This window comes from Delphinus delphis, chromosome 2, assembly GCF_949987515.2.
Source record: "Delphinus delphis chromosome 2, mDelDel1.2, whole genome shotgun sequence".
Classification (NCBI taxonomy): domain Eukaryota; kingdom Metazoa; phylum Chordata; class Mammalia; order Artiodactyla; family Delphinidae; genus Delphinus; species Delphinus delphis.
In genome coordinates, this window is record NC_082684.1 from 135474768 (window position 1) to 135488051 (window position 13284).

At 38.5% G+C, this 13284-nt stretch overlaps 1 protein-coding gene across 3 annotated transcripts in view; it reads right to left on the reverse strand.

The window, feature by feature from the left end:
- MAP2K5 (mitogen-activated protein kinase kinase 5) overlaps positions 1-13284 on the reverse strand; it is a 263527-nt gene that overhangs the window by 208306 nt on the left and 41937 nt on the right. For all 3 annotated transcript variants that reach the window (XM_060005718.2, XM_060005717.2, XM_060005716.2), the window contains exon 7: positions 7026-7074. In XM_060005718.2, the coding sequence (XP_059861701.1) occupies positions 7026-7074 (49 nt within the window). The remainder of the gene's footprint in view (positions 1-7025; positions 7075-13284) is intronic.

Consider the following 13284-nt stretch of genomic DNA (forward strand, 5'->3'; position numbering starts at 1 on the left):
ACAATTTGTAAATAAATCAGCCCCTGAAAACTCAAGTGACCCTCTAATTAACATTAAACAAACTAACTGAATAATGTTAACGATTTTCCCAGAGTAGATATAGCCTTTTTTTACTTTTTTTTTTTTTTTTTTTGCGGTACGCGGGCCTCTCACTGTTGCGGCCTCTCCCGTTGCGGAGCACAGGCTCCAGACGCGCAGGCTCAGCACCCATGGCTCACGGGCCCAGCCACTCCGCGGCATGTGGGATCTTCCCGGACCGGGGCACGAACCCGTGTCCCCTGCATCGGCAGGCAGACTCTCAACCACTGCGCCACCAGGGAAGCCCAATATAGCCTTTTTTTGAAAATGATAAATTAGTACACAGCAATAGCTGGGTAGAAATCTTATGCTCATGGAAAAGTGCTAAATCAATGCACTTTAAAATGCACATATAGTCAAATATTATAATGCATAAAAGGAAAATAGATAGGCATGTGATTCATATAAAGTCTTTTTGTAATTTATTATATAAAACAGTATGTGCATTTTCCCAGGTTCTGTAAAACTATTATACCACAAATACTACTCTCATTTGAATCATGAATAGAAGTGAACTATTTTAGTACCCCAAAAATAATGTTTTAGAGTTTGAAAGAACTCCCTAAATAATTATTTATCAAATGACTTTAAGACTAGTCAGATTCTATCTGAGGCATTCAGTAATTTTCTACACACTGGTCCAGTTGCTCAAAAATTAACTGCCAACTTTATTCACTAAATGGATTCAATAAAGGTGTTATTTTCCATATAGCTAAAGCTCGGGAAAAGCCATAGTAAGCCCTGAAAAAAATCAATTTCCAGGGAATTGCACTGCCTTGCATGGGCAGGAAATGGATGGAGTTTTTAATTCAATATCACCTGGAAAAAAATAGTTTGCTTTCAGACCATTATAGTAAAGCTTTAAATATTTTGCTCTACTCTGAACTTCCACCAACGGAATAAAGCAAGGTTCCATTTATCAAGGGAAATATTTTTGTCTATACATTTCTGAGGCTGAAGCTTCAGAGAGCTGTGATAATTAGGAACATAGTGCAGATAACAGAAACAGCTTCCTCTCCAAGCCATTCTGCCAAACCCTAAAAGAATATTGACAGATTAATGTATAAAGGCCAATTCAGCACCCCATTTAATTGTAGTAAAACCTGACTGACTTAATTTGCAATTAGCTAGTTACTATATTTAGGGTCAGAGGCAAAATGACAGACAAGTCAGAAAAATTGGCAACAATTTTCCTATTTGAGGGAAATTCTGTGGCATGAAGAAAGAAAATCTCATTATTCTGGACCAAAAAACAAATTTTAAAACAGCATGAAGAAAAGTAGCACATCAAGTTGAGATACTAAATAAACCAGCAGAGTTGCTACTGGGTTTGATTTGATCAAAGGGTGTAAGAGATACATATGTAAATAGCAGTATCTATTGGCAGGTACAAACAGGCTAATTCCTTGAAAACATTCCTCAAGGTAGTCCAAACATGACTCTAACAACCTAATTTGTACTATTAACTTGCTTAACAAGCTGCACCCTCATCACAGCCTGAAGTAAATTTCTAGGAGAAATTTTACTCACTCAACATCTACAAATTCTGAATTGGTGGCACTGAAATTTAAGAGTAAGCAGGATGTAGCTATAGGATCCAGGCTCTGGAGAGGTCACAACCTGTGATTACATTCCCTCCACCTCCACCACTCCAGGTAAAAGGACCAGTAGTTTCCTCTTAGAAAAATATAAACATAAGACTCATTGATATTATACATTCCAGTGATATACTGTGAGAGACCTAGGACTTCGGAGGGGGCTTGATTTTGTGGTATTTTGTTGGAGGCAGTAAATGCAAAGGGGCAGGTCTCTGAGCAGCTTCAACCACTATAATCCCAACACCATAGTCTTTTTAAACTTTAATACCCACTAGGTTGAAAAGAGAAGTGGAGCAGCCACCCATCCAGCACTCCAACCTAACCAGGAGTGGTAGATGTAAAAAAAAAAAAAAATGAGACAGGGGATAAGCTGAACACTCCAGAGAGATGGGGGATGATGTTGTGGGCGTTGTATGGGGCATGGGGGTGTGTGTGTATGTGCACGCACATGCATGCGCACGCTAACACAATGTTTAGGCAAATTCAAGGGTGGAAATTTGGAATCCCTCAGATAATGAGAAAGATTTTAAGAGTCTCATAAAGATAAAAATGGTTTTAAAAAATAAGTTCTAGAACCACGTCACTCAAAAAGACAGTATCCATAAAAAATTGTTTCGACACTGTTTTAAAGTTTTATATAGACATTTGCCTGGCCTATAAATTGATTGATAGATTATTCTATTTAAAAATATCAGGGGCTTCCCTGGTGGCGCAGTGGTTGAGAGTCTGCCTGCCAATGCAGGGGACACGGGTTCGTGCCCCGGTCCGGGAAGATCCCACATGCCATGGAGCGGCTGGGCCCGTGAGCCATGGCCACCGAGCCTGCACGTCCGGAGCCTGTGCTCCGCAACGGGAGAGGCCACAACAGTGAGAGGCCCGCATACCGCAAAAAAAAAAAAAAATATATATATATATATCTCAGAATCTTTTTTTCTTTTTGCTTATTTGAATCTTCCAATTTTTATAGAGTATTCAAATATTATTCATGTTAAAAAAGTTTTAAAAACTATTAGAGTCAAGCTTATAAACTGATCACAAACAAATTTTGAGAATTTTGTATATCTAATCAAAATGGATTACTTTAATTGATCTTAAATATAAAAAAATCATTAAAGGGATCAACAAGTAGCTAATAACATTTCTGCCTTTTTAGTTTAGAGAGCATATTAATTCAACTTTTCAAAATAAAGCATAGGAACTGTACTCATTATGATACAAAAGTAGGATTTATAAGCCTACAAAGTACAACATTTAAATATTACAGTTGGGATCAAGTATCATAAAAATCACACACTTTTACAACATTTTAAACATATAACCCAATTCGTTTGGGTCATATAACTAGTAAATAGCAACTAGCCAAGGTGAGAACTCAGTCTTTCAGGTTACTCTGCTCAGTGCTCTACCTTAGCAGTTGATCTCATGTGTAAGTACAGAGGGACATCTTCTCCATCAATGGTGCCTGGTCCATAGGAAGGAAAATAATCAAATGAAGGGCACTCAAAAGTTAAAAGCTATTTCATCAACTACGATATTTGCTTTTAAGAAGAGAAATCACATAGCTCTCTAGATAAAAAAGAGGTAAAAGAAAGTTTTTATTCAATAAAGATACCAAATAATTTAAAAATATAAATCAGTTTCCTTGTTTTGACTAAAAAAAAAAAGCAAATGAAAGGCAGAATAATAGATGTGAGGGAGAAGGGAGAAAAAACCCTGAGAGTTACAATGACGTGTCAACTGCCGCAACGGCAAATGACCTGGGAGAGGTGATGGCACTGGGCTCTGCTGCTGCTGCTGAAAGACAGGTGGGGGCTGTGAAAGAACGTGGACGTGACACCCCAGGGGGCGGAAAGGTTGTGTCTGTGCAGGGAGGGGAGGTGCCATGCAGTTTGGACTTACACAGTCTCATTCATCTATGTTTAGGTCTTCGTATGGAATCTGAGACGAACCATAAGAATCTAAGAGTTTTATGTACTGGTAATAGGACACTCTTTAAAGCTAACTTTACAGTCGAATACTATTTTTCTTTCTCCTTTTTTTTTTTTCTAAACACAGAAAGTTTTTTAAAGGCATCTGAAGTTCTCAAAATAACAGCCAAACATGAAGCAGAATTAGAATTATTTCTAGTTTTGTGACTTCACAGTACATTTATACTTGATTTACCAGAAATAGAAAAATACTGTCAACCTCTCCTACAAATTATAAAAAACAAACAGACGAAAGACAACTTCAGAGATGCAAAGGTCAAAGTCATACATCCTTGGAGTGACTGTACTTTTTTTAATCCTTTAAATTGACCCACTGGGCCATTTCTAATCAGTTTCAAATCAAGGGCCAACGTTAAACAGATGATACTGCACTACAACTGAAGTGGGAAAAACACACCCAGAAAACACATCAGTGGCGCTGATTTATAGCTCTCAGTACAACTTGCCAAAAATACCGTATGATTTGTTTTTTTTTAAGCTGGAAAAAAGGAATCCTCCCTCACAAAGCAATTACAGAAGAACAATGTTTCCATTCCAAAGACTAAATGTTAAACTTTTTAAAGTGTTTAATATAATGTTAACGAAATTAATGGGGAAAATGAAATGGAATTCAATTATAGATCAGCAAAGAAAATATTCTTTGTTTATTGTCTGCCTGTGTTAAGAAGAATCAGTACCTATTGCTTATAAATCATTAAAATAAAAAAGCTCAATTAATCCTTATTTTATATGTAAAGGTCTGACAGAAACTAGTCCTATCACCAGACCTTTGCTTCACAAATCGAAGCAATAATAGTTTCAGAAAGCAGTCACACTCTATGAGCAGACAATTGGAGAGATTTAGTAAATCCCACTTTATAGAGCAGAGACTAATCGGAAAACACAAGCCAGTCAAATGTTTCTTATGAACTGTTGACACTATATCAATGCTGAATCAATTGGTGGCATTTACTCTGAGTGACAGAAAAGAAATAAATATTTATATCACATAACCTATATCAATGAACCCAGGCAGAAAGCTATTTCTAACCTGTCAATATTTGATTATCTTGAAGAATCATGTCCCTTTCTTTTAATGATTAATATGAATTCCTTATTAAATCTAAGTGGAGGCTAGTGGAAAGGCAAATCATTATTAATGCTTGAGAGCATAAACCACTAAAATAAAAAACTATGCTCAAGTGTTAAGGTATCGTTAAATGTGACTTACATCTTCCATATCAAGTGGTGTCAGTGTTCAGCCCACAAATTTATTGATGCCACACTGTGCACATTACCTCACTGCAAGGCAATCTCACTCACTCTTTAGTTACCTGATAGCACCAAGGACTGAGGAATTAAGAGGAGGAGGTATTTTGAAGACTTCCAAAGGTGGGAGTTCTTTGTTTTGTACTGTTCGTTTTCGTGAATAAAAGTAAACATAACAATGGCTAATCCTTAAAAGAAAGGAAATGCCATACTGTTTAATGTGGGATTATCACATTCCCAAGGGAAAGCAATAAACAATCTTTAAGTGTCAAAAATCATTGCCATGACAATCTTCCACCAAAGAGAATCTCCTAACCAAGACCACTAAGGTATTTATGGTACTAGGTTCAGAACACTAGGAATATTTCAGAATGTTTATTTTTTGCCCTGGAAGTAACTGTTTTTCATTTTTGAAAGAGGAATCTATGACAGGTTATTTTCCATTGCCTGGGTTGAACAAATGTAGTTAAAGCTTCTTAATTTATGTCAATTTTGAAATATATTTTCCAGCTGAAGAACACTAGTAACTCACACATAAATTACAGTTAGTAACTAGGATGCAAACGTGTTGGAGATACATGAATATCGTAGGCTCAATATTTCAGCCTTTAGTCACGTTAACGCCAAGTGCTGGAGACATGTAAGAAATACACCTGCAGAACCATGTATGCTTCCCTCCGGTGGGGAGAAGAGGGAGAACAAGAGGACAATAATGGGCTTGGCAGTGACCAGGAGAGAGAAGGGCAACCAGGTTTTGTTTCATGTTTCCGAAAACATGCAGGGCACTAGGGGAACGTGTATGTGGACCTCAATCTAAACAAAACTTTGGCTGCTTAAAGTTAAAAGTACTATTAGATAAATATGAAATATGGGGACCATTAAGATTATACATACAACATACATACATATGTTGCATATACATACAACATCAGATTCTCCTTAGCCGTATATTGAATAGTTAAGGACTAGAATTCACACACTACAGATGATGATCAGGTGTCAAAACCAGATCAACTCACTTTTTCTAACTGTATTCAAGGGATTCCAGGCTAAACAAATAAGGCTTCCAGAAGTACCACCATACAGTCCTTGTTTTAAGGCATGCACATCTATTAGGCCACAAAGTTACAGGTGATACTAAAGGACAAGCATGAGGACCCAGCTTTGTCTTCTTGACATGCTCCACTACAAGTACCTGATTCATGAAATGCCAATGAGGATTGGAGAGGTCAGCATGTGAAAGCACTGAATAAGCATCTGAGATAATTAAGATTTCAGCCTTCGAAACATGGACGGGAAGTGAACAGCAGTTAAGAAAATCAATAAGAGTCTTTTATTTGCGGTGACACAGATGTCTCAGTCAATAGAGCCTAATAGGCAGGCTTGATCGCGATGGACAGGCGCCTGCCTCCAAGGCTATCAAAGGGCTTCCTCTATAACAAACATTAAAACGCATTTATGTTGCTACTGAAGAATCGAGGACCCTGCAGGTAGCTTAATTTACCAGTGTATGTTTAAAGGCACTATACTATTTCAGATGTGTCAATTTAATTGAATCAAAATTAGTGAGAAATAACTGGGCTGCAGGACTGTTTATCCCTCACTGGCTGGAGTAGGTCATTCTGCTTTAGACGACCAGTCAACTAGGCAAACTGAGGGCTCCTGAAGCCCAGGAATTTTAAATGCCAAAGGTCTGCTGTGACTCTGTTCCCCTAAAATGCCAGTGTTAGTTTCAGGACAAAAGAAGGAACTAAGGTGAGAAAGTAGCAGTTTCTCTTTTTCTCCCTAAAGATAAAGAAAGAAACAGTCACCTCAGGATGCAGGGCCATTTCAACAACCCATGGGTTGACACACTTGTTCAGAACTGATTAACTTTTTTTACACCGAGCTGGCAGCAGGGTGTGTGCATGGTACTTCAATCTGCTGGGAGTGAAACCCATTAGCACAGTTTGAAAAACGTGCTGCAAATTGTTCTGCCAATCAAATTAAGCTGTGTAATTCATTTATGACAAGAAGAGTTTTATAGATCCTTTATCTGCTTATTAAGTTCATGGATACAAAAACTAGACAGCACTAAGTTATTACTATAGTCTTAATATGTAATGACACCTACCTGGCCATTGGCTAATATTTTTTTCAGTTCAGCAGAAGACTTCTTCAAGCTGAAAAGAAAAGACATAGTTTTTAATGGCAAGTTCATCAGCACCTCTGAACACCACTGAAAATTCCAGACTAAAACACACTTTTGTTTTAGGTGTAGACATAGACTACACTACTCTTTGCATCCTTCTCCCTACATAAAATATTTTCTAAAGTAACTGGCCAAATGGCAAAGGTATCGATAAGGGACTGAAACCCCGTTAGTAATCTAAAGCAATAAAAAAGCCTACTGTCATAATGAAGCTAGGCTATTGTATGGAGTATTTCAGAGACCTCTTTTTGCTATTAGTTCTGCTGCCTTTGAGTAGCCTTACAGTGGTTATTTTATGTGGACTCTGTCATCTGCTAAATGTCAAGTACTTAACAATGCACTCTTAGAATGTTCACAGCAAAGATTACAGAACTTCAAAAGATAAAATAATTTAAGTCCTGATTTTGTACTATAGCTAAGAGTTACGATTCAGCTTCCTGGGAAGTAAATGTGTAATAGAAATAAATCCTGGCACTCACTAGCTGTGTGCTCTGGAACAAGATACTTATCCGCTCTGAACCTCAATTACCCCTTTCTATAAAATGGGGGAAATATCAACATTATAGTGTAACCAAGAAAATTAAATATTACAAAAAGCCCTAGCACCTGTTTCTTGCACACAGTAAGTATTAAATCAATTTTAGCTGCCTTCTCTTTCCTTTCCTTTCCTGTAGGTATGAAACCCAGCTTCCGTAGGTATGTAAGAAATATAGAAATCTTCTTCTCTGGACATTTATGACTATGTAAACATTTATGTGGATGAGTTTAGGGAAAGCGGCCGAAAGATGCTGTGAAGTCCTTCTAGCTTTATAATGAGTTATACCTGTACACATCCACCCAGTTAGCAGAGTGGTGCATAAAATAATACCTCCTCCCATCAATGTTCTAATTTGAAATTTAAAGCTTGTTAACTCTATCCTTAATCTATCTACTCTAACCCTCTACCCATCTGCCAAATTAACTCTCTTCCCTTTGGTAGTTATCTGTAGATACCTTTCTTCCCACCACACCCTCTCCCAAGACTGGAAGCTCCCTGAGAACAGATACCACATCTTACTCACCTCTCTATACATTCCATTTCCTTCCCGCTCTCGAACCTAGCCCAATGACTTGGCACATACTAAGTGTCTGATAAGTGATAGTCATTATTCTGGTTGTTATTATATGGTAGTAACACACACACACACACACACACACACTCATTTGGTACCTTTAATAAGTTATATTTGAGAAAACCTCAGACTTCAAGTTTGACCACACTCACGATTCCAAGTTATAATTATTTTTCTTAATAAATACTTCTTAAACTTCTGCTACAGTCAAATGCAAACTATGGAGCCCTAGTCTCTACTTTCCCCAGATCTTATAAAACATGCCTTCAGCCAATGATTCTAAACTTTAATAACATCCTCCCAAGTCTAAGAATTCATGCACTCAAGTGGCAATTAAGAATACTGCAGAATGGGACTAAAGCTGAAATACATCCCCCCCAAAATAAACTGACTAAGATCAGTCCAATTGAAAACAAAATATTAGCCTCTACCATGTCCTGAGTGATGACCATGTGCCATGCACTGTGCTAAATGCTATTACTTAGTATCCTGATCTAATCCTCACAGTAACTATCCTGCTGTGGGTATACCCTGTGGGGGAAAGTTATTCCTGATACATAAAGAAAACTAAGGTACGAACCTTGTTCAAAGTCTGTCTGTCTTACACACATACTTTTTTTTTTCTGGAAAAATTTGGACCCTGATATTGCCATAAATGGTCCGAATTTAATATTTGCAATTATTATAAAAACAGAAATGACCAAACAATGCTCAATGTTTCTCCACAGATATTCCATTATGTCATGCAACTTAAAATAATAACATTTTGATTCATTACATTTACAAAACACCTTTCATCCAAGAAACAAAATGTGATTCCTTAATACAACTTCATCAATCTTCTTAACACCAGAGGTAGATAGATGGAAAATTTAATCATCCTAATTTTATAGAAGGAGAAAGCCAGAATGTTTAGGAAAGGCCGTGCCTTGGCAGTGGGATGTGAATTCAGTAACTATGGTTTAGGAACACCATGTGGATTAGTAAGCTCAGTTTAATAAATATATCCACCTAAGGCAAAGACCAATTCATGCTTTGAGAGTAACAGAGGAAAGAACTGATTTTATTCATTATGTCAATATCTGGCTATGAACTTTGGTAAAAAATTATATTTATATATCCTGGCAATTTCTTTGTGCCCCAGTTTACTCAATGTTTTATTTTTATTTATTTATTTATTGGCTGCATTGGGTCTTTGTTGTTGCACACGTGCTCTCTCTAGTTGTGCCGAGCAAGGCTACTCTTCGTTGTGGTGCATGGGCTTCTCATTGCAGTGGCTTCTCTTGTTGCGGACCACAGGCTCTATGCACGCAGGCTCAGTAGTTGTGGCTCACGGGCTCTAGAGCGCAGGCGCAGTAGCTGTGGTGCACGGGCATAGTTGCTCCACGGCATGTGGGATCTTCCTGGACCAGGGCTCGAACCCACGTCCCCTGCATTGGCAGGCGGATCTTTTTCTTTTTTTAAACATCTTTATTGGAGTATAATTGCTTTACAATTGTGTGTTAGTTTCTGCTTTATAACAAAGTGAATCAGCTATACATATACATATATCCCCCATATCTCCTCCCTCTTGTGTCTCCCTCCCACCCTCCCTATCCCACACCTCAAGGTGGTCACAAAGCCCCGAGCTGATCTCCCTGTGCTATGCGGCTGCTTCCCACTAGCTACCTATTTTACATTTGGTAGTGTATATATGTCCATGTCACTCTCTCACTTCGTCCCAGCTTACCCTTCCCCCTCCCCGTGTCCTCAAGTCCATTCTCTACGTCTGCATCTTTATCCTGTCCTACCCTTAGGTTTTTTAGAAAAATAAAATTCATTTTTTTGATTCCATATATATGTGTTAGCATACAGTATTTGTTTTTCTCTTTCTGACTGACTTCTCTCTGTATGACAGACAAAAGGTCCATCCACCTCACTACAAATAACTCAATTTTGTTTCCTTATATGGCTGAGTAATATTCCATTGTATATCTGTGCCACACCTTCTTTATCCATTCATCTGTCAATGGACACTTAGGTTGCTTCCATGTCCTGACTACTATAAACAGTGCTGTAATGAACATTGTGGTACATGATTCTTTTTGAATTATGGTTTTCTCAGGGTATAGGCCCAGTAGTGGGATTGCTGGGTCATATGGTAGTTCTATTTGTAGTTTTTTAAGGAAGCTCCATACTGTTCTCCAGTGGCTGTATCAATTTACATTCCCACCAACAGTGCAAGAGGGTTCCCTCTTCTCCACACCCTTTCCAGCATTTACTGTGTGTAGATTTTTGGATGATGGCCATTCTGACTGGTGTGAGGTGATACCTCATTGTAGTTTTGATTTGCATTTCTCTAATGATTAGTGATGTTGAGCATCCTTTCATGTGTTTGTTGACAATCTGTATATCTTCTTTGGAGAAATATCTATTTAGGTCTTCTGCCTATTTTTGGATTGCGTTGTTTGTTTTCTGATATTGAGCTGCATGAGCTGCTTGCAAATTTTGGAGATTAATCCTCTGTCAGTTGCTTCATTTGCAAATATTTTCTCGCATTCTAGGGTTGTCTTTTCGTCTTGTTTATGGTTTCCTTTCCTGTGCAAAGCTTTTAAGTTTCATTAGGTCCCATTTGTTTTTTGTTTTTGTTTTTTTTGTGGTACTTGGGCCTCTCACTGTTGTGGCTTCTCCCGTGGCGGAGCACTGGCTCTGGACGCGCAGGCTCAGCGGCCATGGTTCATGGACCCAGCCACTCCACAGCATGTGGGATCTTCCCGGACCGGGGCACAAACCCGTGTCCCCTGCATCGGCAGGTGGACTCTCAACCACTGCGCCACCAGGGAAGCCCAGGTCCCATTTGTTTTTGTTTTTATTCCATTTCTCTAGGAGGTGGGTCAAAAAGGAGCTTGCTGTGATTTATGTCATGGAGTGTTCTTCCTATGTTTTCCTCTAAGAGTTTTATACTGTCTGGCCTTACATTTAGGTCTTTAATCCATTTTGAGTTTATTTCTGTGTATGGCATTAGGGAGCGTTTTAATTTCATTCTTTTACATGTAGCTGTCCAGTCTTCCCAGCACCACTTATTGAAGAAGCTCTCTTTTCTCCATTGTATATTCTTGCCTCCTTTATCAAAGATAAGGTGACCATATGTGTGTGGGTTTATGTCTGGGCTTTCTATCCTGTTCCATTGATCTATATTTCTGTTTTTGTGCCAGTACCATACAGTCTTGATTACTGTAGCTTTGTAGTATAGTCTGAAGTCTGGTAGCCTGATTCCTCTAGCTCCATTTTTCTTTCTCAAGATTGCTTTGGCTATTCGGGGTCTTTTGTGTTTCCATACGAACTGTGAAATTTTTTGTTCTAGTTCTGTGAAAAATGCCATTGGTAGTTTGATAGGGATTGCACTTAATCTGTAGATTGCTTTGGGTACTAGAGTAATTTTCACAATGTTGATTCTTCCAATCCAAGAATGTGGTACATCTCTCCATCTGTTGTATCACCTTTAATTTCTTTCATCAGTGTCTTAGTTTTCTGCATAAAGGTCTTTTTTCTCCTTAGGTAGGTTTATTCCTACCTATTTTATTCTTTTTGTTGCAATGGTAAATGGGAGTGTTTCCTTGATTTCTCTTTCAGATTTTTCATCACTAGTGTATAGGAATGCAAGAGATTTCTGTGCATTAATTTTGTATCCTGCTACTTTACCAAATTCATTGATTAGCTCTAGTAGTTTTCTGGTAGCATCTTTAGGATTTGGCAGGTGGATTCTTAACCACTGCGCCACCAGGGAAGTCTCTCAATGTTTTATTTATCTGCATGGTCACAGTGACTTGAACTATCCAAAAATCACTTTTAAAAACACTTTAAAATTTTAATGTGATATAAATGACATTTTAAGGGGACACTGAGATACCCAAAGAAGAGTAAAAGGGTGAGGGGACCAGAAATAATGTTGTATCAGAAAAGCTGAATGAGTTTGGAGAATTTAATTCAGAGACAAGATTTAAAGGGAATATAAATTCATTTGTCCACTCATTTATTCAGGAATTACCGACTATCACCTATGTGCCAAGCATCCTGCTGGGAACTGAGGATTCAACAATGAATACATCTGAGTAGTATCCCATTTATATATGTACCATATCTTCTTTATCCATTCAAAACCGTAATGGAAAAAAATATATAAAAGAATATATATATATGTATACATATATATATATCTAACTGAATCACTTTGCTGTACAACAGAAATTAACCCATTGTAAATCAACTATACTTCAATAAAATAAAATAAACAATGAATATGCTACAGTCACTGCCCTCAAGGAGTACAGAATCTATTGGGGGACAGGAGTGATTATAATACAATGTGCTAACCACTACAGTAAAAGCAAGCACAGGGAGATATTGGGAATTCATAGAAGGAGTACCTGGCGTAGACTGGGAGGTGGGCAATAATCAGGAACAGTTTTCAGAAGAAGATAACATCTTTGTTCATCAAAGATGACGAAGGTTAGCCGGAATGAAGGCAAAGAAGGGAATGGATTAAAAGAAGAAAGCAGGAAAGAGGCAGCAGTGGATGTGAAGGCCCAGTAGTGAGACGAAATGTGATCCATTAAGGGGACCATGTATTCATCAGCAAAGCTGAACCATCAGTTGGAAGGGGGGAGTGGCAGGCTAGGGGGCTAGAGTGAGCAGAGGACCCACACATGGCAGGCCATGGTTCACCTGCTGTGGAGGGTACAGTTTGTCCTGAAGCTTGTGAGGAGCAGTAAAGGGGGGAATGATGGGTTCAGAACATGCACTAGCAAGACCACTCTGGCTGCAGTGTGGAGGAGGGACTGCAATGGGGCAACACGGGAGGTTATAGCAGTAATCTAGGGAGCCTGATCTACCTTTTCAACAACAGAGATGCTGGCAAGTAGACAGACTCCACAGTGATTCAGAAGGTAGAACTATAAATGTAGGGACTGACTGGATGTGGGGTTGAGGGAGACCCAGGAAGCAGTGAATGATGCCTGGTGGGTCCCCTAGAGTTAGCATCCGGGTGGACGTGGGAGAATTTACTGAGACAGGAAACCCAGGAGAAGAAG